The sequence below is a fragment of the Papilio machaon genome, chromosome 25, assembly GCF_912999745.1.
Source record: "Papilio machaon chromosome 25, ilPapMach1.1, whole genome shotgun sequence".
Lineage (NCBI taxonomy): Eukaryota > Metazoa > Arthropoda > Insecta > Lepidoptera > Papilionidae > Papilio > Papilio machaon.
In genome coordinates, this window is record NC_060010.1 from 2604851 (window position 1) to 2629489 (window position 24639).

The following is a 24639-nucleotide window of genomic DNA, read 5'->3' on the forward strand; positions in this document are numbered from 1 at the left end:
GATCGGCTCTCTAACAAGTCATATCCAAACCGCCATCAAGGACTGCTCAAGGCAAATGCCAGAGTCAGACAATCAACGCTGGGCACTACCACCAGATGCCAGAGACTTGTTGAGACGCAAGAACACGGCTACCCGAGCTCACGATTTGTATCCCACTGAATCGAACCGAAAACAGCTACGTAAATTACAGCGTGAAGTAAAAACACGCATAGCTGCCATCCGGAACGAACGATGGGATTCAACGCTTCGAAATATAAAGCCATCACATTTAGCATTCTGGAAGCTTCCCAAGTCACTTAAAGGCGACACGTACTCAACGATGCCGCCATTGTCGCGCCCAAATACAACACCAGCTATGCTGGACGAAGAGAAAGCCTCAAAACCTCAAAGCCACCTTCCAATCCCACGTCTTATCGCCCCACAAGCATTCTCAAAACCCTTGGGAAGATTTATGAAAGATTAATATTAGCTCGCCTTCGCACCTTTATGGACACAAAAGGCATGCCTATTGCAGAACAGTTTGGCTTTCGCGCCAAACATTCATGCACCAATCAAGTGCACCGCATCACGGAGCACATACTTGTCAAACGCCAACGTGGCCTTAGCACCGGAGCTATCTTCCTCGACGTAGCGAAAGCGTTCGATAAAGTATGGCACAACGGGCTTATATACAAGCTATATGAGTACGGAGTACCCGACCGTCTCGTATGCATAATACGAGACTTCCTAAGTAATCGCACGTTTCGCTACCGCGTCGAGGGAGTGTGCTCACAATTGCACCCCGTTCGAGCCGGGGTGCCCCAAGGTTCGGTGTTAGGGCCAGTTCTCTTTACCCTATACACCAATGACATTCCCCGCGTACACGGTGTAGAGCTAGCTCTATTCGCCGATGACACCTGCGTATACACATCTGGACGTTCCCCCGATGCTATATGTCGACGTCTCCAAACCGCTGCCAATACGTTAGGTGCCTGGTTTCGGAAATGGAGGATCGAAATTAATCCTAGCAAAAGCGCGGCGCTATACTTTTCACGCCAGAAAAGTACTGCTCTTCCGTCCATTAAACTCATGGACAGCCCAATACCTTGGGAAGACCAAGTTAAATACTTAGGTGTCATACTTGACTCTAAACTTAACTTCTCCGCTCACGTGACCCGGGTCAGGAACCGCGCAGCTTTCATCCTAGGTCGTCTTTCCGCGTTGATTAATGGGAAGAGTAAAATGTCCCTTCGGAACAAGGTGACACTCTATAAATCAGTAGTTCGTCCCGTCATGACGTATGCTAGTCCGGTATTCGCGCACATCGCCCCGAAACAAATACATCGACTTCAGGTGATTCAGAATAGATTCTTGCGTAGAGCCACGGGAGCCCCGTGGTATATGCGCAACAGCGATCTCCATATAGACTTGGACTTGCCCACCATTGCCCAACACCTAAAGTTGGCGTCGCGTCGTTATTTTGACTCTGCCGTCGGTCATCCTAATCCGCTTGTTGTAGGTGCCGCCACCTACAATCCAATCGCGCTCCGTAAGTTTCGTCGGGACTATCGTAGACCTAAGCACGTTCTTGACTTTCAAGACGATGCAATTACTATCGCCCAGGCTAAACTCAAAAATCACACACAGATTACACGCCGCAGTTGATGTCGGCTGCGGCAATCATTCTCGCGATACGGCCTCATAGCAGGCAGGTTTTCTCCTATTAATAGTAGAAGCGTTGCTGGAGTTTCTTCCGCCACTTCTTCTCCCAGCGCTAACGCTTTCCGAAGTGGTAGTAATGTTAGCTGTATTAATAATAGCAATCAGATAATAGCAACCGATCAAGCCGAGGTTCGGCCCTCTCGGGCACCCTTGAATCGGAATGCTAAACGCGTAATGAGTGACAGCCCAAGCCGAGGTCCCCTCTCGGGGGCCCTTGCGCCCAGTCACTCCATGGAGCGTCCACCGAAGCGACCTAAGAGCTCGGTGACCTCCTAATCCGGTAATAATAACGAAGTAACAGCCCGAGCCGAGGCTCCTGAGGGAGCCCTCGAGTCTAGTTACTCTTAAACGAGGTTTAGGCTAAGCGCTATCTGCGCCCGGCCACCTCAAGCCCGGTGAAACTGTAAATGCCTCCTCAAGGCAAACAGTGACTACTCAGTCACAAAAAAAAAATCATTTAGATTAGATTACGTTTACTGTAAAATTAATTAAGGCGAATTACTGCCCGATTACACGCATAAAGTTACTTTCAGCGTTTTATTTCTCAATTACTGTTTTATAATTTTTTTTATTTTACTTTCCCCTTAAATGTGAATTGTCACTGACAATACACATGCAAAATCATTCTGTTTTCGCATAAAGAACTTAAGGGATTAACATATGTTTTTTGTATTAGTGAGGGGTCACACTTTTTGTCATTAACCAAGATAGATGGTTTCATTTTTCGAAGTGTGAACCTATCCTTATTATATATAGTAGGGTATAAGTGAAAAAAAAAAAAATTGTGTAAAAATACTTTATTATTACAATAATCAAACTACTAGAATTGAAACTAAGATATTTACAGGTAGTGTTTATGTGACGCGTCATCTGAAGGAAGGCAGGTTGGGAGGGTCCATGGCGAGGTCGATCAGCTCGTCGATGTCCTCCGTGTTCCAGAATGATAGCTCCAACTGACACATATAAATGTTACACTTAATTTAAATCTATATATATAAAAGAAAGTCGTGTTAGTTACACTATTTATAACTCAAGAACGGCTGAATAGATTTGACTGAAAATTGGTGGGCAGGTAGCTTAGAACTAGGAAACGGATATAGGATAATTTTTACCTCGTTTTCTATTTTTTATTCTGCGCGGACGGAGTCGCGGGTAAAAGCTAGTATAATATAAAAACTAAAATATGTCATTAAAAGGTGTCCCTTTAGACAAGGTTCCGAAGATACTGGCAGCGTTCCCTCTTTGAATGGCTAGACTAATTCTTTGTCTGAGGTAGCTGTCAGCTCTTCAGTCTCCTGTGATGTCGACTAACCTTTTTGCTGTTTCCTTAAAAAGCCTTCTTAAAAATGTTATTGTTGGCTTTCACTGACGTCAAATCGTCTTATACAAGGTGTATGTGTTCGTATATATTTTAATATTAAATATGTTGGATTTTTTAATATAAGCTAAAAAAAAATTGTCTTTCAGCTTGTTATATTTGTTATATATGACTGTGCGTTATCTACAAACTTTAATTTTACTTATTATCAACCATTTTCCCTACTCGGGTCTCGGAGCCTACCCCGTTAGGGGTGACTAGGACATAGTCAACCACACTGGCCAAGTGCGAGTTGACTTCACACATATCATTGAATTTCTTCTCAGATATGTGCAGCATCACGATGTTTTCCTTCTCCGTAAGAATGTGGGATAAATGTACATATTTAAATCGAAAAAAACATTGGTACATGGGATTCGAACCTAAGACCTGCAGATTGGAAGTCAAGTGTTTAACCCTTGAGCCAACGACGATACTATAGTGCTGTGTTATTTAACAATTTATGTATTAACCCTTACAGGAACATAAGATTTCCAAGACTAAATATATCAACACAACACAATACTTTAGCTACAATAGCTTAAGCACATTTTTTTTATTCGTTCAGAAACACATTTGCTGCTTTGGACATAAGTTTTACTTTGACATTCAGTAAAAAAAAATCAATTAAATAATAATTGAAAAATCGATAACGATTTTTATAGAAGGGAAAAATATTTGACTTGAGTGTAAAAGGGTTAAAACTAATACTAACGGGATCTCTATCAGGTCTACAAGGTCTGCAGTGTAGTCTTGCTGAGCGACATTCACAGCGCGCAGTTGCGCACACGCGACCTGAGCGCGACACTCGCGACCCGACTACAGTAGCGAAGCGACGTGCAGCTCCGCGCTCCCCGGATAACTTGCCCCCCGCCCATACAGTACCTGGATTATATAACATGTTATTATATATATATATAAATCAACTCTGAATCGGTTCATCAACTCATATAGACTTGAACCATTGAGCTGCGGTTCAACAACTAGTTTTTTTTTTAAATTTTCTTTTACATGTATTTGTAATTATCTTGTAAGTTGTTTTTTATGGGACTGACTTGTTTATAAGAACCAAAGTCCCAATAAAAATAAAGAGAAAAAAACTAAATCATCAGCTCACAGTTGATCGTGATTTACTAAACTATGTAAGCTACATGACTCGCAAATCATAAGTCAGAAATTAAAAAAAATTTTCTTTAATAAATATATAGTTTAAATTTAATATGTTATTTATTAATTAATGCAATCCTTGACTTGCGTTATAAGCATTTCCAAAAAAAAAATCGTATATCTTTGCTACATTATATATAAAAAATGTAAAACATAATTCAAATAGGTTTATATTGGTGAAGGTAAATATTATCATACCATTAGTCTCCATGGCAAGTGAGATGCAGACTCCGAGCTTATCTTTAGGCAATTTGACTTGTTTCCTCAGACCGAAGTCACCGACGAGACGTTCGTAGTCCTTGTTTGTGTATGCTAATGTACTGTCCACACCTGAAACATTAAAAACTTTATTTAACACAATGCTAGAAAAACTGTTTGCCATTATTAAGCCATTGAGTTCATATGAAAGTCAAATCGCCAGATATTGTTACAAAACTGACTTTCTCTTTGGAATAAAAAAATAGACGGCGACGCAGTTGGAATGTGATGTAAGATAAATACGGAAAAATAATTTTAGTTTACTTAACCGTATCTAAAATTGCAAATATTGTTTTATATCTAACTAGGTATCGATTATGTGTTCTTCCAGACTATGTTCTATATCTGTGCCAATTCATAAAGATCCTTTAAACATCAACAAACATCCATCCATCCAATTTAATTTAACCAACAAGACACTCTTGCTGTCTAATAAAAAATAACTCACCAAACAAATATTTAGCGACCCTCTTCTTAGATAATGTGAACTCATCGTTCATAAGTATATGTAGAGTGATGGAGTTCTCCATCAGATTGTGATATATAGTTGAGTAGTCGAGCTGTCAAAATAATTATAGAAATTAGACCTTATGTTAATTAAATTCAATTAAATTAAATTTCAAATTATGTTCAAAAGAATCTTACGACAATTAATGTTACTGTAGAATTCGACTGCCGTCATATTTGTATTATTTCATATTGTAAATTCTATTTTTAGTCGACTTCAAAAAAAGGAGGTTATCAATTCGACTGTATTTTTTTATTGCCAGAGACTAAAAGTGACAGTCAAACTTTTGTAAGTGAAAAAACACTTTAAGCGAGAGTTATTACCCAAACCTACATAAGCGAGAAACTCAAATTAGAAGGAAACCTCTAGAAGCGAGATAAATATCGCGGTCCCTCGACTCTCGCTTATGTTAAATATTTCCTTATATTTTTATAGATATGATTTCAAATAGTACTTTTAGATTTTTATTTTTATAGTTGTATTAAGAGCGTTTGTGACGTAGTTGTTAAGCCATTAACCAGACCGGACCGTAATCTAAAAAGTCCAGGTTCGATCCCTGTCTTGTACCAATGTGTTTTTTAAATTTCCAACGACGTTTTCGACGTTTTTATGATGAAGGAAAACTCCGATACAATCTACACATATATGAGAAGAAATTTCACTGTACTGGGTCAGGGTGCTGAATATATACCCATAAATTAGGTAGACTCTAAGATCTCCGATGGGGAAGTATGTTACACGGTGTATTGTCGTGTATACGTACCGACATAACCGCGGCGTCACACCGGTCACAGGGCATCAAGATGACTGCACGTGGTACTGCGGCTCGTAGCGGGAGTGCGCTCGCAAACCGCAGCGCAGCAAACGCGTCCGCGCGACAATAGCTCTCGTTACGTACTGAGTCCACTTTATCTGTTTACATATTACATGTCTTGTATACATACACTGATCTCTATAAATAGGGGGTAGGAATCTCCCTCCCCCCAAGAGAATTAAAAATTAAAATGGGTAAAAACTACTTCAAATAAGACCATAACAATGGTAATTAGACCCGCTTAGATCTAGTCTATTTCATGGGTTAGCGACGCCTATGGATAGGTTATTACTTAAAAATGATAGCTCTGAAATTCCTAACAGTTAATTCTATATCTATTATTAGTTCCAATCCTTGCCCATTACTAACAATGGTAACAGTTAGTGCCAAAATACCATAATATCATAACACCCCGCTACATGTAACATTGTGTTCTGCGCAGGTTCTCATACGAAGTTCCGAGCAGACAAGATATTTGAAAACTTCTATACTCGGCATTTCTTCGACACGTCTTCAAAAATAAATTCCGGTTACTTTACCTCGAATTAAAAAAAGAAGAAAGAAAGAAACAAGATATTGAATATACCTATGTAGAAGGCATCGAAGTGACGTGGTACATCAACAGCGTCCGCGAATAGTTGGTTGTCAACGTACAGTGCGCGCGGCTCGCGGTACACGCCACTGCCGCCGTACACAACCACTGCATACCTATATTAATTGCAATATTAGAAAAAATATAGTAAAATAATAAGGTGGATTAATAGCTACATTAGTAGATTTAAAACCTTTAATATACAGTTAAACCTGGATATTTTTCTTTTACCTGGTTTTTTCAAGACGGCGATATTTTTCTCGCTTATCCAGGTTCCGCCATATATAAGATAATTCGTTCACAAGTATACAAATAAAAACGTCGTGCATTTTTTATATTGATTTGATTTGATTTTATCTTTTCTTATACTTTCATTTTCCCTTTAATTCCATTTTTTTATTTTTGTCGTAAATATGAGATCACTTTAATGTATTACAGCTTTAAATAAGGATATCCTTTCATTTGTTGCCTATTTTATACAAAACATCTTCAGATTTATTTGGTTGAGGTGTTATTATGTTAGTCATTTCTCTATAAGTGTCATAGACATACAGTCAATTTTATTAATTATATATACATACCTGTTATCAGAGAATCCATTGCCTTGCAGTTTACTATCAAATGCCTCAATGAATAGATCAATATTCTTCGCTTTCCGCAGATTCCTGTTGCAGTACTGAGCTTGTATCACAAACACCACATCTGTAGAGTTTGGCGGATGTTCCAACTGCACGAACGAACCTTCCTCTACCACATCGCCTTGGCTCGTCGTACATCTATAGATAGAACGTATTTATAAATAGCTAGCTGTAAAATATCATACTTCTTACTACAAAGCGAAATTTAAAAAAAACGATTAGTAGCCTATGTGTTCTTCCAGACTGTGGATCAATATATTTGCCTTTGTTATGCGTCACTTCTTTCGCCAAATCTTCTTCTACTTCTCCTTCTTATCCTTTCCTAATAAAAAAGGGTGGGAAGCAAAAGAGGACTAAAATTAAGTCAATTCGGAGTTGCCAGTTAGTATTGTAAATCTACACTAAGTGTCTTCCTTAGTGATCAAGGTGTGAGAGTGCAGTATAAATACAATACTCACTGTACGCAGTGGTCGGGTATGTGAGTTGGCACGTGTTGCTGCGAGCACAGCTCGAGGTACGCGCTCGCCAACGCGCACGCGTCAACACCGCGCACGCACTCCGCGTACAGTGGCTGAGCGTCGATCTGTAATATATATTATATTAAACAGCTTAAGTCTATTATATTTCTGTGCACGTCTATGTCTCTAGAAACAACTAGACCTACTTTGATGAAATATGTTTACTTAAATTTACTACTTTGTCCAGTATAGTGAAAGTGAGGAAATATATAAACAGACAATTTAAACAGGAATATCTTAAAATGAATAGAAAAACATTTCCTGATTATATTCCTTTTCTTATAAGGATATAAAGGGAAAGTGGATTTGACGGAGGAGAGAATTTATAGGAAGAGGATATATTCTCTTTCCATGCGTCCCCTCTTCCGACGAAATAAAAAAAGCATCAGAAATTATAGATGTCTATGGGCAGCGGTCGCTTCGCTATATTGGCGAATTCAGGTGGTCGCTCGTTCGTCTGCCACCTTATGATATAAAAAAAAACATTATAAAGTATTGCCTGATTTACATTATGCCTGTACAGTAGTACAGTATCGCTGGCATACTACTGGCATAACGTAAACACAAACTGATGCCAATGAACCAAAACAATTCATGCTAGACCAGCACTACTGTCCTATTGTACTGGCATAATGTAAACCAGGTATATAGTTACCACAGAGAAGCAAGGATGTAACGGCGAGACTTTATTCCTGAAGAACTTGTCGCACTGCGTGTCGTTGTCCTGTGGTCGGGGGCGGAGGGCGGGGCCTGCGTGCGAGGGGGCGGGGCCTGCGTGCGAGGGGGCGGGGCGCAGTCTCCAGGCGGCGGCGAGCTGTGTGACGTCAGCGCGCAGGGTGCCGTCCGGTAGTTGGCGCTCGTCGTACTGCTCGTTGTTGTATGTGCCGAGTAACCCGCCCAGAGATGCGTAGTGCCAACCTGATAACAATACATACTTCTACAACTGACAAAGATTTTTTTTTAATTTAGGAATTTCATTGTTATTTTATTATTTTAAAATCTCTAATGCTCTTTAAATGATAATTTTGTTGCAACTCTGATTTATTCAACAGATATTAATTGTCATTTTTTAAAAGAAGACCCGACTCACCCGAGACTTGCAGCTTGCATGTTCTGAACAACAGATTGCACTGTATCTCGAGTCCACTTTGACCCTCTACTATCAATAGGTCTGTTTGTCTGTGCACTATGAAGTCTTCGACAACAGCAGGTAGGCTTAGTGGAGTATCGGGGCCAAGTGATACTTGCTATGGAAAATTAGTATGAATTTATTACACTTATTGATAAATTAATAATTTAGTTAAGTAAATAATAATATTAATAATAACGGAAGTGGTCATTAGAATTTTTTTTTATCTTGCAGAAATGTGAGAAAAAGTTGGTATTAGGAAAATGCTTTACAATTTACGAACTTATAAAAGAGGTATCAAGTAAGTTTTTATAAGTAATCGTTTGTACAAACAAATCCAAAGAGCATATAGAAACTTCCCTTAGAAGTAGAGTGGAGCATAATATAGAGTAGTGTTGTACTCACCTCTCTATACAAATCGACATAAATCAAATGTTTGTTAGTCAGTACAACAAGGTCGTACTGTCCGTGCGCGTTGCTCTGCATCAGTACAGTAAAGTTGTTCTGCCGATAGTCCTTGGCCAGTAGGAAGGTGCCCGTCTCTGTTATAGTGAGGACTTGTTTGTCGAACGTCACCAGTGTACCTTGACCCGTCATCATTGCCATACCTACAAGTAATAGAGGTCTAGTTAGTGTATACATTGATAACAGCAGCACGGCAGCCAAAATGCTTTTATTTTGTTGTTAAAATTATTTATTATAAACTATTTACAATTTATTTTTCATTACATTCCATTCACTCTACATAACGTTGCTAATACTTCGACTTCCCGCGCTATTCTCTTTTTAAATATTAATATTTTTACTAAACTAAAAAAGACAAAGGTCTCAGTGGCCAGTATGCCATATCTTTGGCAGAACAGAAATTCCATGTTTACCAAAGAGGTTGGATACATAATTCTTCACTAACAGGTTAATGTAATTGTGGTAAGTTGAAATTGTGGATACCTGATTGTGGGTTTTCACTGTTCTGACATTTGTATTGACATGACATGATATTGTTGTGTCAATTTTTATTTTCAAAGAGGCGAACAAGAATATCTAATTCGGTGACAAGGGCGCTGCTGTCGAAAATATATAAAACATACTTGGGTACAAAAAGCATTTTGTGACATTTTTGACGTTGACAGGGTGGCGACAGTTCACTAAGCTGCCAAATGTCATGTCATGAACAATGCAGTTTCAAAAACTTCATTTTATCATTACATGTAGAGTGAGAAAGTCAGTCAGTCAGTAATCGAACTTTATTTATAGTAATATATTTTATATTTAAATTACATCAAGTAGTTTCTCAATACTAGTAAAAAAATGTATTTAAATGGTTTTTTTTCAACTAAATTCTTAATCAAGTACAAACAAACCTGCAAAGGGTGGCACAACATTATTCAAGTCCATATACGGTCGTATCTCATAGTAATAAGACCATATTGTTCTGTTGGATGTAATCCAGTCGTCGAGGAAGTCCCGCACTGCGCGGTACTCAGCTATCTCAGAGAAGTCAGGCGTGCGGTTGAACGCGTGCCAAGACATCGGCAGTTTCTGTTCCAGACGGATCTCGCCTTCACGAGGATCAAATATGAAGTTTGTTTTCGGTGTACGATGTCTGAAAAAACATTTAAAATTATATGTAACTAGCTGTCGCCCGCGACTTCGACTGCACGGAATTAAAAAAAAACTTAATATGTAGCCTATACATTCCAGACTATGTTTTAAGAAGCTACATTTAAGCATCAGACTTGTTACCAATTGTTAATAAATCTAGATTGACACTCCTATATATGAAGTGGCATTTAGGAAGTGTCTACTAACAGCTGTGTTAAATTTTAAATCTTATTTTATTTATTATCTTACTAATATTATAAATACGAATGTTTAGATTGATGGATGTTTGTTAAAAGATATCTCCGAAACGACTGAATGAATCTTGCTGAAATTTAGCATAGATGTAGAACATAGTCTGGAAGAACACATATGCTACTAATTAAGTTTTTTTTTAATTCACTGCGGACGAAGTCGCGGGAGACAATTAGAACAATACTCCGTTCCTGTATAAAAAAAATTCACCTACTCGGAACTTTCTTGTAAAACGTAAATCAAATGTTGTTATCTATATTATGATAATTTCAATATAAGTAAATAAACTTACAATTCCTCATACTGGAGTGCGGTCTTTGCCATGTCAGTGAGCTTGGTGTAGATGACACTGCCCACACGCTGCAGAGCCTCGCCCAGCATGAAGTAGTCGTACCACCACTTCAACCGCTCGTATGCCTCCTTGTACTACAACAAGTTACAATACAATAAACTAATTTGTTTATACCAAACGTCAGGAAATGCATTTACGCACCCCTACGCCGGGCTGTGCAATGGCGTAGGGAGTGTGGGACTCGCCGGCCGCAGAAGGCGACCGGAATGCCCACTAAAACCTGACTGCCCTCCGACGCATTATGGCGGGGCCACGGGAACGCGTGAGCTTACTTCCGTGACCCCGCCTGCGTTGTCGCCCACGGGGGGGGGGGGGCTCCTCTCATGTTTATACCAAACTAGCTTTTACCCGCGACTCCGTCCGCGCGGAATTAAAAAAAAGCACACAAAATAAAAAAAAGTTCCTATGTCCGTCTCCTAGTTCTAAGCTACCTCCCCATCAATTTTCAGCTAAATCAGTTCGACCGATCTTGAGTTATAAATAGTGTAACTAACACGACTTTCTTTTATATATATAGAGGTGTGACAAGATTACAATATTGTGGCAACGACCATCTTGGATTTGCAATTATCATACTGTATACAATAAAATTATCATCAAGGCTAAAGGAGTGTATCAAAATTTATAAAAATCTGGCAACAGGAAGTGGGTTTAATTTAAGCTCTGAATATCATCATCATCAACCTGCCATTATCCCTATGTTGGGTCGGCACAGTATGTACTATTCATCCATACATCTCTATCAGCCGTCATATCTGAATTTACCCCTTTCTTACGCATATCCTCTTTCACACAATCCATCCATACTTTCTTTGGTCTTTCTCTACCTTTTTTCTTTTCTTCTTTTTTAATTTAAGCTCTGAATTTATTAAACAAAAAAGAGGAAAGTTAATACCAAAGTTCGCAGGACATTACTGTTTCTATTTTTAGCCGACTTCAAAAAGAAGGAGGTTATCAATTCGACTGTATTTTTTTTTCTATATGTGTTACCGCGAAACTCCGCCCCTGGTGGTCCAATTTTGATAAAAAATATTTTAATTGAAAGTAAGTGCTTGCAGATAGGTCTCATTTTTTTTAATAACTAGAAGACTAGTCTAAGTGTTGATTGGAAGAAAATTGCTTTATGAAAATTACCTTTTCTCTGACATAAACAACTTGTGGTGTCTTCATGAAATTTTCCCAGGCGTTCCTAAACTCTGCGTACAGTTGTTTGAATTCATCTTTAAATGGTATGTATTTCTCAATTTTCTCCCAAACCACATTCCATAGTTTCTTGCTGTATTTCTTTATGTTTGTTATCAAATCGTTGTTCACGAGGTCTTTATATATTCTGAAAATATATAATAATTTTGAAAATATGATTATATTTTTCATGGCATATTTAAAGCAGTACTAAAAAAAAATTAGCTAAACCAGTCTTATTTTATAGTACTTCAAGGCATTATTTTTTTTAACTTTCTACCAAAAATATCATTAAAAAATTAGCCTTTTTAAATGGGCTTTTTAATTTTTTTTTTAATTTAAATTTCTAGACTAAAAAGATAGCAATCAATTAAAATCTTACCTGTCCATTTCATGTCCAAAAGTAGATACATAATTGAAATAAGGAGAATCAGTTAGTTCTTGTGTTCTATTATAGAAGAAATCCATAAGACCTTTCCATACAGTGAACACAAATGACTCAGTATAATGTATCACTTTGAAAAACAACGGCTCTATAGACTTCAGTAAATCATGCCAATAAACTGAAAGTCTGTTTGTCGCATTCACCCAAGTCACCTCCCAGTACTCTAAGAATCTCATATGTAAATCTCTTACAAAGTTATCATACTGTAATATCATAGCTTCCAATTTCCCAGACACTAATTCCATGAAATCCGCCTCTAATATCTTATTAGCTGATTCTAAGAAGTTTGAATACGCCATTTTGATAGAATCAACAACATAAGTGAGACTTTGTTTTATAGATTGACTTGTATTGCCCATCATTCCCCACATATCGTTGACAAAACCGGGCAAACTCTCCAAATGATTTCTAATAGCCATTTCATCGAGTACGTAATATGTGAATTCAACTATATCTTTGACATAAAAATCATTATTATCGTAGGATTCGTTTAGGAATCGTTCAAATTCATCTAAATCGTCTTTTATTACGTGTAAGTCATTCAAATCATCGAGGAATTCTCTTATTCTCGGTTTAGCGTCTATCCATATCGCTCTAAGAGCAAGATGGGCTTCCATTGGTGCTTCTTTTATAATGATAAGGGTTTCATTGACTTGAGCGTATAATAATTTCAGAGTATAAAGTGCTTGGGATTTAACTTCGCTAAATATCTGCGGCCTCCATACTACAGAGCTAGTTAGAAGTCTGGAATGATTCAATCGTATGTAAGAGGCGAGATCTACAGTTGTGACGTCATCAAAGTCTCGCCACGCGTTCAGTTTCGCGGATCTCGTGTCGACGATTTTTCCAATTAAATGGTATGATATATCTAAAAAAAAAAGCAAGTCATTTTTTTACACAATTATCATTCCAATCTTTAATAATTTAATCTTTGATAATATTTACTCAAATAAACAGAATGCATTTATTTTTTAATTTGCAGAATCGAATGAAAATTATGCAAATTTTAAACAAAAAAAAAAACAAAAATTCCTCAACTAAAACACAAAAATTATTTCATAAATAGCAAATAATCTTTCTAGAAAGGTCGAATAAAATATTATTTATTTGGATAGGATGGTTTATATCCATAAAACCGATAGATGACGCTGTTTATATTTTCTAAAATTACGACTACCAGACAACCAAACAAGTAGTGGGTTTTCTATAACAGTAAATATAAACTCACCATTAGTACTGTTATAATGTGCGATAAGTGATTTATCTGTCATAGACAATTCAGCGTACGCGGTGTCATTGCCTTCAGGATGTAACACAAGACCTTTCACTTTGTACGCGGGATACACAAGCTCCCATGAGCCGTTCACTTTGTAGAAATATGTCTCGTTGGCGCGCTGGGAATTCAATTATTATTTAACATTAAATATTTAAGGAAAAGAAATGCAGCGAATATTAAAAAAAAAACAGCCTCGTATTTAACAATATTTTGTGTATTGTGGTTACTAAAATGAACTTTATAATATCTAATATTTAAAATTATCGTGTCACGGGGTTCGAACTTGAACTCCTCCGAAACGGCTTGACCGATTCTCATGAAATTTTGTGAGCATATTCAGTAGGTCTGAGAATCGGCCAACATCTATTTTTCATACCCCCCCCCATTTTTTTTAACTGCGCGCGGACGGAGTCGCGGGCGACAGCTAGTGTACTAATAAAATACTCAATGATTTCAAAGTAATATGAAATGATTACACGCAGAGTAGTTTAATTTTTACTAAAGGAATATCTTTGTGTAGATTTAATTAGAAAAATCTACATTAAGGTACTGCTTAAATGTCTCAAACTATTGGTTTCTTTCTGAGATCAAAATCTCAGAAACCCACGATAAGTGTGGCAATAAATCAACTCAATAGAAAATGTAATGGTTTAAACAAAAAGTCCTTTTAATCGTGTCAAAACTACTTACGTTGGGTTTCTGAGAACAAAAATGTATAAAACATATCGTCATCCATCTCATTATTGTTGACAAAATATCAAATATGTTTTATTCAGGTATTTTGGTCTCAGAAATCAACAATTAGTTAGTCAGATGAATAATAAAATCAAATAAAAATCCTCACCTCCCAATTAACAGCGCTCGTATTCATATCTATTAACATTTTATTCCGTCTCAACTTCTCATAGAATAATGACTTCTGGAATCTATAAAACGTCTCCAAATAGTACCATCTACTTTGTATATTTATATCAGATTTCACATCTAGAGCTAAATTTGTAGACGGATGTGTACATTTTAGAGCGAACTTGTAATCACGTATTGGTCCGTTAGAGTTATCCATTAATATTGAATGTAGTTTAAGATATTCTGTCTCGTAGTCGGAGTATTGTAGTTCTAGTGATATATTAGACATGACCGCTGGTGTTGCCAGGTATTGACCTTTTAGGACCACATCCTGAAAATAAGTTATTTAGAAATGTTAAAGTATATTTTGTTCACAATTATATAAATACTCGAAGAAAAAAAAACTTTTTTTTTGTTAACTTGGTGTTGTCATATTTATTACACCAAGCATAATCAAATTGAAATTACTTTCTTGTCGGATTCTTTTTATTGTATTAACCGTGATAAATAAATGTATTTAAGAATCTCTGTACTTTAGAGTGCTTTATTGACTCACTCTCACTCTCTCATTATATAGTGGTATAGTGTTGTATTGCTCTTACCTTCCTGAATGAGGGATGTGAGAGAGCGAGATGCAGATTGTGTACGGCGGTGTCGGAGTCAGTGTCGGCGGGGGGCGTGTCCCAGCGCGCGGCGAGCTCGGCGCTCTTGTTGTCTCCGCGAACATCCCAATGAAGCTGCGCACGACCTTCCAACAATGCCTCTTGCAGCCGGTACAATGCGTCGAGTGAGAATGTACGCAGCGGGTATTGTACGTTGAGTAGTATTTGTTGGCTTTCTGTGTCCTCCTGAGAACGGAATACATCTTATATTATTATTATTAACTAGCTTTTACCCGCGACTCCGTCCGCGCGGAATAAAAAAAATGCACTCAAGATAAAAAAGTTCCTATGTCCGTCTCCTAGTTCTAAGCTACCTCCCATCAATTTTCAGCTAGATCTTGAGTTATAAATAGTGTAACTAACACTACTTTCTTTTATATATATAAGATAGATAATGTAAATGCGAATGTTTAGATGGCTGGATAGATTCGGAACGGATCTTGATGAAATTTGGCACATATATAGAACATAGTCTGGAAGAAGACATCTGCTACTTATTTTTTTAAATCCCCGCGAACAAATTCGCGGACATTAGTATAGATATAAATACATACCACACTCATATTAGTAACGTGTATATCATACTGTATCCAAACATCCTCAGCCCACTGCACGCGGCTAGCCTGCGTGAGCTCTCGCTCTATAGCCTCGTATTTATTATCGAAGCTCCACGTACGCTGGCCGTGCATCGCTGTCAACTTCAACTTCTTACCAATGTTGTAAGTAAAAACATCCAATTTGCCAGTCACGTTGAACTTTGTAGCATTTTGTAAGTGGAATATTGTTGCTTGTTTTACATCCTGTGAAGTTTTAAGGTAATTTATATATTTCAATATTTGGTGAAAGTTTTGTTACTAAGAGGCTCAAGGACAACTGCGCACTGCGCAGTGCCCACACCCCGCCACCCGCTACACCAAAAATTGTATTCTGCGCAGCGATTTGTACGATGTTCCGAGCTGCCAATATGCTTGAAGTCGATTGTTTTGAAGATAAACATAGAAATGTCTGTGATAAATGAAATAATTTTACGTGAAAATAATTTTATACTTACGATGTTTCCTGTACTATCAAACTCATGTATATATTTAACGCCGACCGGTGTATGTACATTTTCCACCTCTATGTCCGTGGTAGCAAGGTCCAAATTCCTTTCACTCTTACTTAGCACTTGTACGAAGGAACCTTTAACAAATCGTTCATGATCGAAATCGATTGTGGCATTTCCATTGCTTGCTTTATCACCTTGTACATAGTAATACTCTGTGTTGACTAAATGTTGACTGTTCAATGGAACTGAAAGTGATATTGTTCCCGTTTGTGTGAAGCCGTTGTCTTGTTTAGTGTATATATGAGATGTGTTCACTGATGCAGTTTTATTTGGCCAGAATAAGTCTACTTTGTTGTCAGACATCTCTTCCAAATTGTTGATCTGAAAAAAATAACTGGCTATTTAATCTATACAGTTAATTAAACTGTGTATGTAACATATAAAAAAAAATTGCGAAAAAAAATGTGTTTTATCTGTCCGCGTTTGTTCCTCATAGTCTCAAAAAATTTTGGATAGATTTTGAGGAGTCTATTACTAGAAAGTAGTTCATGTATTCATGAGTAACTTAGGATATATTTTTTTTTGTATTTTTATATTATTCTGCGTCAACAAAGTCAAGTGCAGCCGCTATTATTGCTATACAAAATCTGAGTTTATATCGTTAAAGTTATAACAGTAAAATTTCAGTAGTAAATGACATTGTTTTGTAGTATTAAAGCAAATTAATTACATTTACTGCCACCATCTATATATCTACACTTAGGGATTTCCTTAGTGACTACTTAATGACTCTGAGTCGTCATACTTAAGCTAACTTTAATTGTACCTTCATCTTATTAATCTATCACTGAGGGACTTAAATTATGATTGAACAACTTTGAGTATGAACTAAGCAAAAAAAAAGATAACTTACATCAAATATAGACTTGAGCCAGGGCAATCGTTTGAAGGGCGTAGAGAAATTAAAATGTCCATCTGTATGCTGAGCGCCGCCGTACCGTAAATCCAGTTCTCCGATCTGACTGCGTCCCGGACAGTACATTGTGCCCCTGCAACCGTCATATTGTAAACTAACTACACCATAGCTACATTCAGCATAGGTGTTATATTAGTTCAATATTGTATTCCTTAGATATTTTTAACCATACAATTGCACGTTATATAAAAAATCTTACAAGAAAACTAGTAAATTCGAAAATAATTACAGTAAAATAGTTTATTTCACAATTTTCACAAAAAAAGCGTAATGGCCGCTATGTATGGAATTTACTGTTGGACATTTAATGGTTCTAATAAAATAATTTAAGAGTTCAATTGAAACTAGGTATAGAAAATGAGAGCTTATATACACTTATACTACTGAGTACTGTAATTGGCACGTCGTTAACAAGAGTTGTCTATTGCTCGACGTGCCAACTCAAACGTTTAATACTTACTTGAGAACTTGATAGTTATGTATCATGTCCTGTTGATAAGATCCTTTGATATTAAAAGTAGGTTCTTTATACAAAGGTGTAGTGAGCGTGTAGTCAACATGTTTCGAGCTGTTCACATCCCATTTGTATGACAACTCGTTGTCTACATTCTTGTACTCAGAGTTAGATGTCCATGTTAATCTCGCGTTAGCATCTAGACTTTCACCTTTGTTTAAGATCTGGAAATGTGATTATAGTTAATTCTTAATTAGGTCACCAAAGAAAAATTCTACTATTTTTTTTTTGAGATTGATATCATGCCCATTTATAAAAAATGTTGTATATTTTTTTTTACTTAATGGATAAATAAAAATCTATTTTATAACGGATTGAAAAATAAAAATACGGTATTTATTAATCCTATATTGCAAAAACTATTATGACTAGACACATAAAGTACGTAATTTTTCGAAACTCGGCGATTTTAGTCGCTATGCTAAGAAATACATTGTCCTTTAGTCGCTAAAACCAGTCGCTCGAAACTTGTTTTTCAAGACCGTCATGATAAAAGTCACTGCGATTTTTGTTGACATGTAGTCACTATGCCTGTACTGACCCATAGACGACTCTCGTCGGCGACTCAACGTTGTGTGTACGGAGCACACAACACGCTACTTGCGACGCAACCATACAATATTAGGTTAAGTCTTTATGTATGCAATTTAGTATAATCAATTACATTGTAAAATCTTGTAGCCTAAACGACTAACAGTGGGTTTCTGAGACAAAAATCTCTATATAAAACATATCGTCATCCCTGTAATGTTTGTCAAACGGAGATTTCGGTCTCATAAACCCACAGTGAACCAATTTTGGCAAGTGTTGTATAATTTTTTTTTTCATATTGATGATGATGATGTAATCCCGGCCGATATCGGCCACGGCGACTGTCTTCAGCTCCGGTTTTGACGTTGGTGTGCTCGCATGTGGCTTATGTAGCCAATTTTGTTTGCAAAAATCCTCGCACATTGCGGACATGAGAGCACACCGTTCACGTAATTATAGCTGATAGCCGCAGGTGGTCGGGCTTTCATATTAATACTAACCTTTCCTTTAACACCAGTAAGGATCTTAGTGACATCAGTTTTGTATTCCGCAAGTAATACTTTCTCCGGCGTATCTTCAGTGCCGATATCTCCGTCAATGTACAACGTGTGTACGTCGACGTTAGGTTTAGGTAATATCGCGTTTATTTCTAGGTTTATACGTTTATTTACTATGTAGCCGAAGGATGCGTTACCACCGATTCTGGAATTAATAGATATAGTATAGAAAATTGCACTTTATCTAGTATAGGTAAAGACTACTTGCGAGCCTTTCTAAACATCTGACTAATATTATAAATGCGAATGTTTATATGGATGTTTGTTTTAATGTATCTCCGGAACTGCTCAATGGATTTTGATGAAATTTGTCACAGATGAAGAACATATTTGGAAGAACACATAGGCTATTTATATTTTTTTTTAATCCCGCGCGGACAGAGTCGCGTGCGACAGCTAGTTACAGATATGTATTTATGATATAATTCGGATAACAATGGGTTAGTTCGTTAATGGATAAACTAATTTAAGTTTTAAAAAGAGATCTGTGAAATACAAAAAAAATATTATTCCCAAATCTCATTCTTTTTATTCTTCATATTAAGATTCTTTATTTTCAAACGCTTCCTAATAAATTGAATCAATGAAAATTTTACTTTATTATGTAAAAATAATTTATAGTAAAAATAAATTCAAAGTATAAATGTAACTTACTGCCAAACTTTATCTAAATCCATTCTGAAACCGGCCTCAGTTCTGTCCAGTCCACTGGAAGATGTGTTATTACCAAAGAAGATGTCCAAATCGACACTTCTTTGTAACTGTTTTACTAATTGATGTCCTATTGCCTAAAGAATAGAGTGAATATTAGAAAAATAGGTAAATAGTTATAATAGTTCTGATAAAATTTACTTTAAACAAAATATTTTGTAAAATAAGTAATAGTAATAATGTCTGAAATGCATCTCAATCTTACTAATATTATAAATGCGAATATTTAGATGGATGGATGTTTTTTTGAAGGTATCTCCGGGACGGGTCAACGGATCTTGATGAAATTCGGCACCGATGTAAGACATAGTCTAATTAGTACGTTTTTTTTAATTTCACACAGACGGAGTCGCGGGCTACAGCTAGTCTTTTAATAAAACAAAGAGAGTATTTTTATGCTGAGGTGTCGGCAATGGAAACAATTATTATATTCTCACCGTAATGTATAGATCTCCAATAAGGAAGCTCCATTTTAAGTCGCCATCTCCTTTCATATCAGGCAACTCGTATTTACATAGAAGATATCCAGTCTTTGGACCAAATCTAAAGAATCACGAAAACGAAATCAGATTAATTTTATATTTTAAAAAGAGTTCCATAACAGTGAAAAGTGTTGTATTATTGTGGCTGTTCATTGAGGAGAAAAATTGAAAGTTATAAGTAGGTGGCGCCAGCTGTAGCCGATTTATTATCTGTCAAAGTTCATTATAGTTCTGTCACAGAAAATGCCACAAATAAATACACAGCTTCACATCTTTGACAGGCTATAAGAGGTAGTATTTTGTGCCTATTTGATTTTCCCATTTCGGTAGAATTAAGTGTCAGTAATATCAACAGACGCGTTTAAGTCGAAGCGAAGAAAAAACTATAATTTTCAAGCAAATCACCTATCCATTAAAAGAGTCACAGCAGTCAACAGCGAGACCTATCAGGAACAAAAGGTAGTTTCTCTCCCCATTGGACAAGTACCTCAACATCAAGAACTGTATGTCATATTTGTCATTCTAAAGCAGTGTTTCCCAAAGTGGGCGATAACGTCTCCCTGGAGGCGTTTGAAACCTAGAAGGGGGCGATAAGAGGCCTAAAAAATGGGGGGGGGGCATTGAAATTAATTAAAGTAATGAAATTTTGGTTACTAAGTTTTAGGGCTGAATAAAAATTAGGGGGATCTGAAATATAATTGATTTTCAAAGGGGGCGGTGAAAGAAATAAGTTTGACAATCACTGATCTAAAGGTAAGATATTTCAATGAAGCGATGATGTGTTTAAAATGATCAAATTTGACTGGAGAAGTGGACATTTAGATGAGATAAGTAAACTCACTCAAAGTCAGTATCTCCCTTGAGGAAGCTGAGTTTCCTGAGCGGTGTGGCGGCCTGCACACTCAGCACACGCCGCAGTCCGGGGTACGCGTCCACACGAGACTTCAAGTACATCTCCTTGCCTTGCACTTGCGGCATATCTACCTGGAATATATATAAATAAATTACTTGTATTTATTCTAAGAAATAACGTTAAAAATAAACAAAACAAATTATCATTGAATATTTCTTTTATTCATCTAACTGTGAGTTTTCGACTGTTGAAGCGCTTGTAAAATCTTGGATGGATGGATGTTTGTTTTGAGATATCTCCGGAACGCCTCAACGGATCTTCATGAAATTTGGCACAGATATAAAGCATAGTCTGGAAGAACACATATACTATTTATTACGTTTTATTTTAATTACACGCGGAAGGAGTCGCGGGCGACAGCTAGTAATATAAATGCGAATGTTTGTTAGAAGGTATCTCCAGAACATCTCAAAGGATTTGGATGAAATTTGGAATGGATGTAGAACCTAGTCTGGAATAACAGAAAGACTACTTAATTTTTTTTAATTCCCAAATTACAAAGATTAAAAAATCTGAAATGAAATAAAGAAAGCAATATAAATATACTTACTTTTAAATAAATATCAGTGAAATTACTCTCCATTTCAGCTCTAGCGTGAACAGTGGCCTGTACATTAGTGCCTGCGATGTGCGCTGAGAGACCGTACACAGTATGCGTCGCTTCAAACTTCATACGTACACGAATCTGCTGACCTTGACCTTTCGGTACCAGAACTAGAGACATCTGGAACAAGATCATTAAATAAAAACCTAGTAATGTATCGTTTATCTATATTAATAAAATTGTAATGTCTTTATGTAATATAGAGAAAAAAAATCATACTTTATACACGATAATAATTTTTAGCTGGTGTCTTGATTATAGATTTTTTTTTTATTTGATAAAATCACATCTACAGACACTTGGCCCGTACTTTTTTTTGCACAGGTTTTAGTTATCTTTATTTTTTTTATTAATATTATCCCTGCGGTACATAGTTTGGTAATACATCCTTACTAATATTATAAATGCGAAAGTAACTCTGTCTGTCTGTCTGTCTGTCTGTCTGTCTGTCTGTCTGTCTGTCTGTCTGTCTCGCTTTCACGCAAAAACTACTGAACCGATTTAAATGAAATTTTGTACACAGATAGTCTAGAGCCTGAGGATGGACATAGGCTACATTTTAACGCGAAAAAGGGGTTGTAAGGGGTTGAAAGTGGGGGTGAAAGTTTGTATGGAATTATCGTCATTTTTACAGTTAGAAGGTTGAAACTTATTTTCAAGGCTGCTAATTTGATAAAGATAAATATGCAATTAAATTTTTGTTAAATTTTACCCCCAAAGGTGCTAAATAACAATAGGGGATGAAATTTTGTTTGGCAATATATTCGGTTTTGATGAATGTTTTGTTTAATATGCTTTGCTGTAACCCTTACCAATATTTAGTCTAGAGCCTGAGAAAAGACGTAGTCTACTTTTTAACGCGAAAAAGGGGTTTGAAGGGGTTGAAAGTGGGGGTGAAAGTTTGTATGGAATTATCGTCATTTTTACAGGTAGAAGGTTGAAACTTATTTTCAAGGCTGCTAATTTTATAAAGATAAATATGAAAATAAATTTTTGTAAAGTTTTACCCCCAAGGGTGCTAAATAACAATAGGGGATGAAATTTTGTTTGGCAATATGTGAGGTTTTGTTGAATGTTTTCTTTAATATGCTTTGCTGTAACCCTTACCAATATTTAATCTAGAGCCTGAGAAAAGACGTAGGCTACTTTTTAACGCGAAAAAGGGGTTGTAAGGGGTTGAAAGTGGGGGTGAAAGTTTGTATGGAATTATCCTCATTTTTACAGGTAGAAGGTTGAAACTTATTTTCATGGCTAATTTGATAAAGATAAATATGAAATTAAATTTTTGGAAAAATTTTACCCCCAAGAGTGCTAAATAACAATAGGGGATGAAATTTTGGTAGGCAATATGTAAGGTTTTGGTGAATGTTTTGTTTAATATGTTTTGATGTTACCCTTACCAATATTTAGTCTAGAGCCTGAGGAAGGACAAAGCCTACTTTTTAACGCGAAAAAAGGGTTATAAGAGGCTGAAAGTGAGGGTGGAAATTTTTACGGAAGTATCGTCATTTTTACAGTTAGAAGCTTTAACCTTATTTTTTAGGCTGCAATGTAACAAAACGGAATAGGACATGAATGTTTGTATGGGAAGATGTTTATGTGAATATTTTGTAAGTTTTATATTTTTTGGCATTTTTTATAAGTTTAAGTAAAAATCACAACAACAACAACATAATTCACGACCCGTAACCCAGAGGGGTAGGCAGAGACCCAGGACCTACATTTGGCGCGGTCCGGCCACACCTCTTTCTATGTTCTTCTACATACATCAAAGCATAGCACGTTGGTTAAATAATTAGCCCAAAAAAAAATGCTACCTAAAATAGTATTTCACGCGGACGAAGTCGCGGGCACAGCTAGTATATATATATACATAACTTACTTAATAAATACATATAACTTAACTTATTTTTTTTTTAACTATTGACTATACTATACTTACTAACTAAATTACTTATACTATAACTTTTGCTTTTTTTTTAGACTATGGCGACGCAAGATTATAGATATTTAATGTATTGAATAGTATAAGTAAAGGAAAAGATAAGATGATATAACCTCCAGCGGCTGCCTGTTGGTGACTTTACCGCTGATGCTGTACTCAGTGGTGTCAGTCACGAATGAACCTCGGATGTCATCCTTCTCGAACTCTGCTATTATCTTCATTGCTCTACAATGATCAATACATATGTATAGATGAATTAATTATAACTTAGCTTAACTCACATATAATCTTCCGGTGACGGCACATATATATACTTTATCTATTACTAGCGACCCGCCCCGGCTTCGCACGGGTGCAATGCAAAATATACCTACTACAGAATAAATGCACAATTTATTTAAGGTACTTAAATGGATAAGGATTAATGCTGTATTGTTTAAAATCACTTCGTAAAAGAATAAAAATGGTTATGCTGGGTTATCCCTAAGAGATAGACATATACCATCGCGGACTTTTTTGTTGAACTTTTTAAGGTGAACAATACTGTAGTACATTATTTTGGTCTATCTCGTAGGGTTCAGCCAGCGTTTGCAATATAAGCGCAAAAAAACGTGCTTATTTACGACATCACATTAGAAAACTTTAAATTTATCAGTGTTTCTCTACTATATTATGCATTTATTATACATACAAACCTTCCTTAAGAATCACTCTATCTATTAAAAAAAACTGCGTCAAAATCCGTTGCGTAGTTTTAAAGATCTAAGCATACATACGGACATACAGCGAAAGCGACTTTGTTTACTATGTATTGATTTATATAAAAGAAAGTCGTGTTAGTTACACTATTTATAACTCAAGAACGGCTGAATCGATTTGACTGAAAATTGGTGGGCAGGTAGCTTAGAACTAGGAAAAGGACATAGGATAGTTTTTACCCGTTTTTCTATTTTTTATTCCGCGCGGACGGAGTCGCGGGTAAAAGCTAGTTTATAATAATTACTAGAATTTTATTTTAATTCCGCGCACAAAGTCGCGTGCAAATCAACAAGCTAGTTT

At 36.5% G+C, this 24639-nt stretch overlaps 1 protein-coding gene across 1 annotated transcript in view; it reads right to left on the bottom strand.

The window, feature by feature from the left end:
* Window positions 1-2499: 2499 nt before the first annotated feature.
* The window catches only part of LOC106710996, a 46677-nt gene continuing 24537 nt past the window's right edge, over window positions 2500-24639 (bottom strand). The window contains exons 42-69 of the mRNA XM_045684277.1: window positions 23694-23805; window positions 21582-21755; window positions 20960-21102; window positions 20074-20179; window positions 19580-19713; window positions 18869-19070; window positions 17784-18001; window positions 17261-17396; window positions 16351-16728; window positions 15854-16099; window positions 15240-15485; window positions 14636-14968; window positions 13744-13909; window positions 12453-13383; window positions 12023-12218; window positions 10829-10962; window positions 10044-10285; window positions 9088-9290; window positions 8644-8800; window positions 8209-8471; window positions 7494-7618; window positions 6979-7173; window positions 6392-6513; window positions 5755-5903; window positions 4932-5043; window positions 4424-4555; window positions 3774-3943; window positions 2500-2654 (exon numbers count right to left, since the gene is read on the bottom strand). Coding sequence (XP_045540233.1) covers window positions 2568-2654; window positions 3774-3943; window positions 4424-4555; window positions 4932-5043; window positions 5755-5903; window positions 6392-6513; window positions 6979-7173; window positions 7494-7618; window positions 8209-8471; window positions 8644-8800; window positions 9088-9290; window positions 10044-10285; window positions 10829-10962; window positions 12023-12218; window positions 12453-13383; window positions 13744-13909; window positions 14636-14968; window positions 15240-15485; window positions 15854-16099; window positions 16351-16728; window positions 17261-17396; window positions 17784-18001; window positions 18869-19070; window positions 19580-19713; window positions 20074-20179; window positions 20960-21102; window positions 21582-21755; window positions 23694-23805 — 5812 coding nt within the window. The 3' untranslated portion in view covers window positions 2500-2567. The remainder of the gene's footprint in view (window positions 2655-3773; window positions 3944-4423; window positions 4556-4931; window positions 5044-5754; window positions 5904-6391; window positions 6514-6978; window positions 7174-7493; window positions 7619-8208; window positions 8472-8643; window positions 8801-9087; window positions 9291-10043; window positions 10286-10828; window positions 10963-12022; window positions 12219-12452; window positions 13384-13743; window positions 13910-14635; window positions 14969-15239; window positions 15486-15853; window positions 16100-16350; window positions 16729-17260; window positions 17397-17783; window positions 18002-18868; window positions 19071-19579; window positions 19714-20073; window positions 20180-20959; window positions 21103-21581; window positions 21756-23693; window positions 23806-24639) is intronic.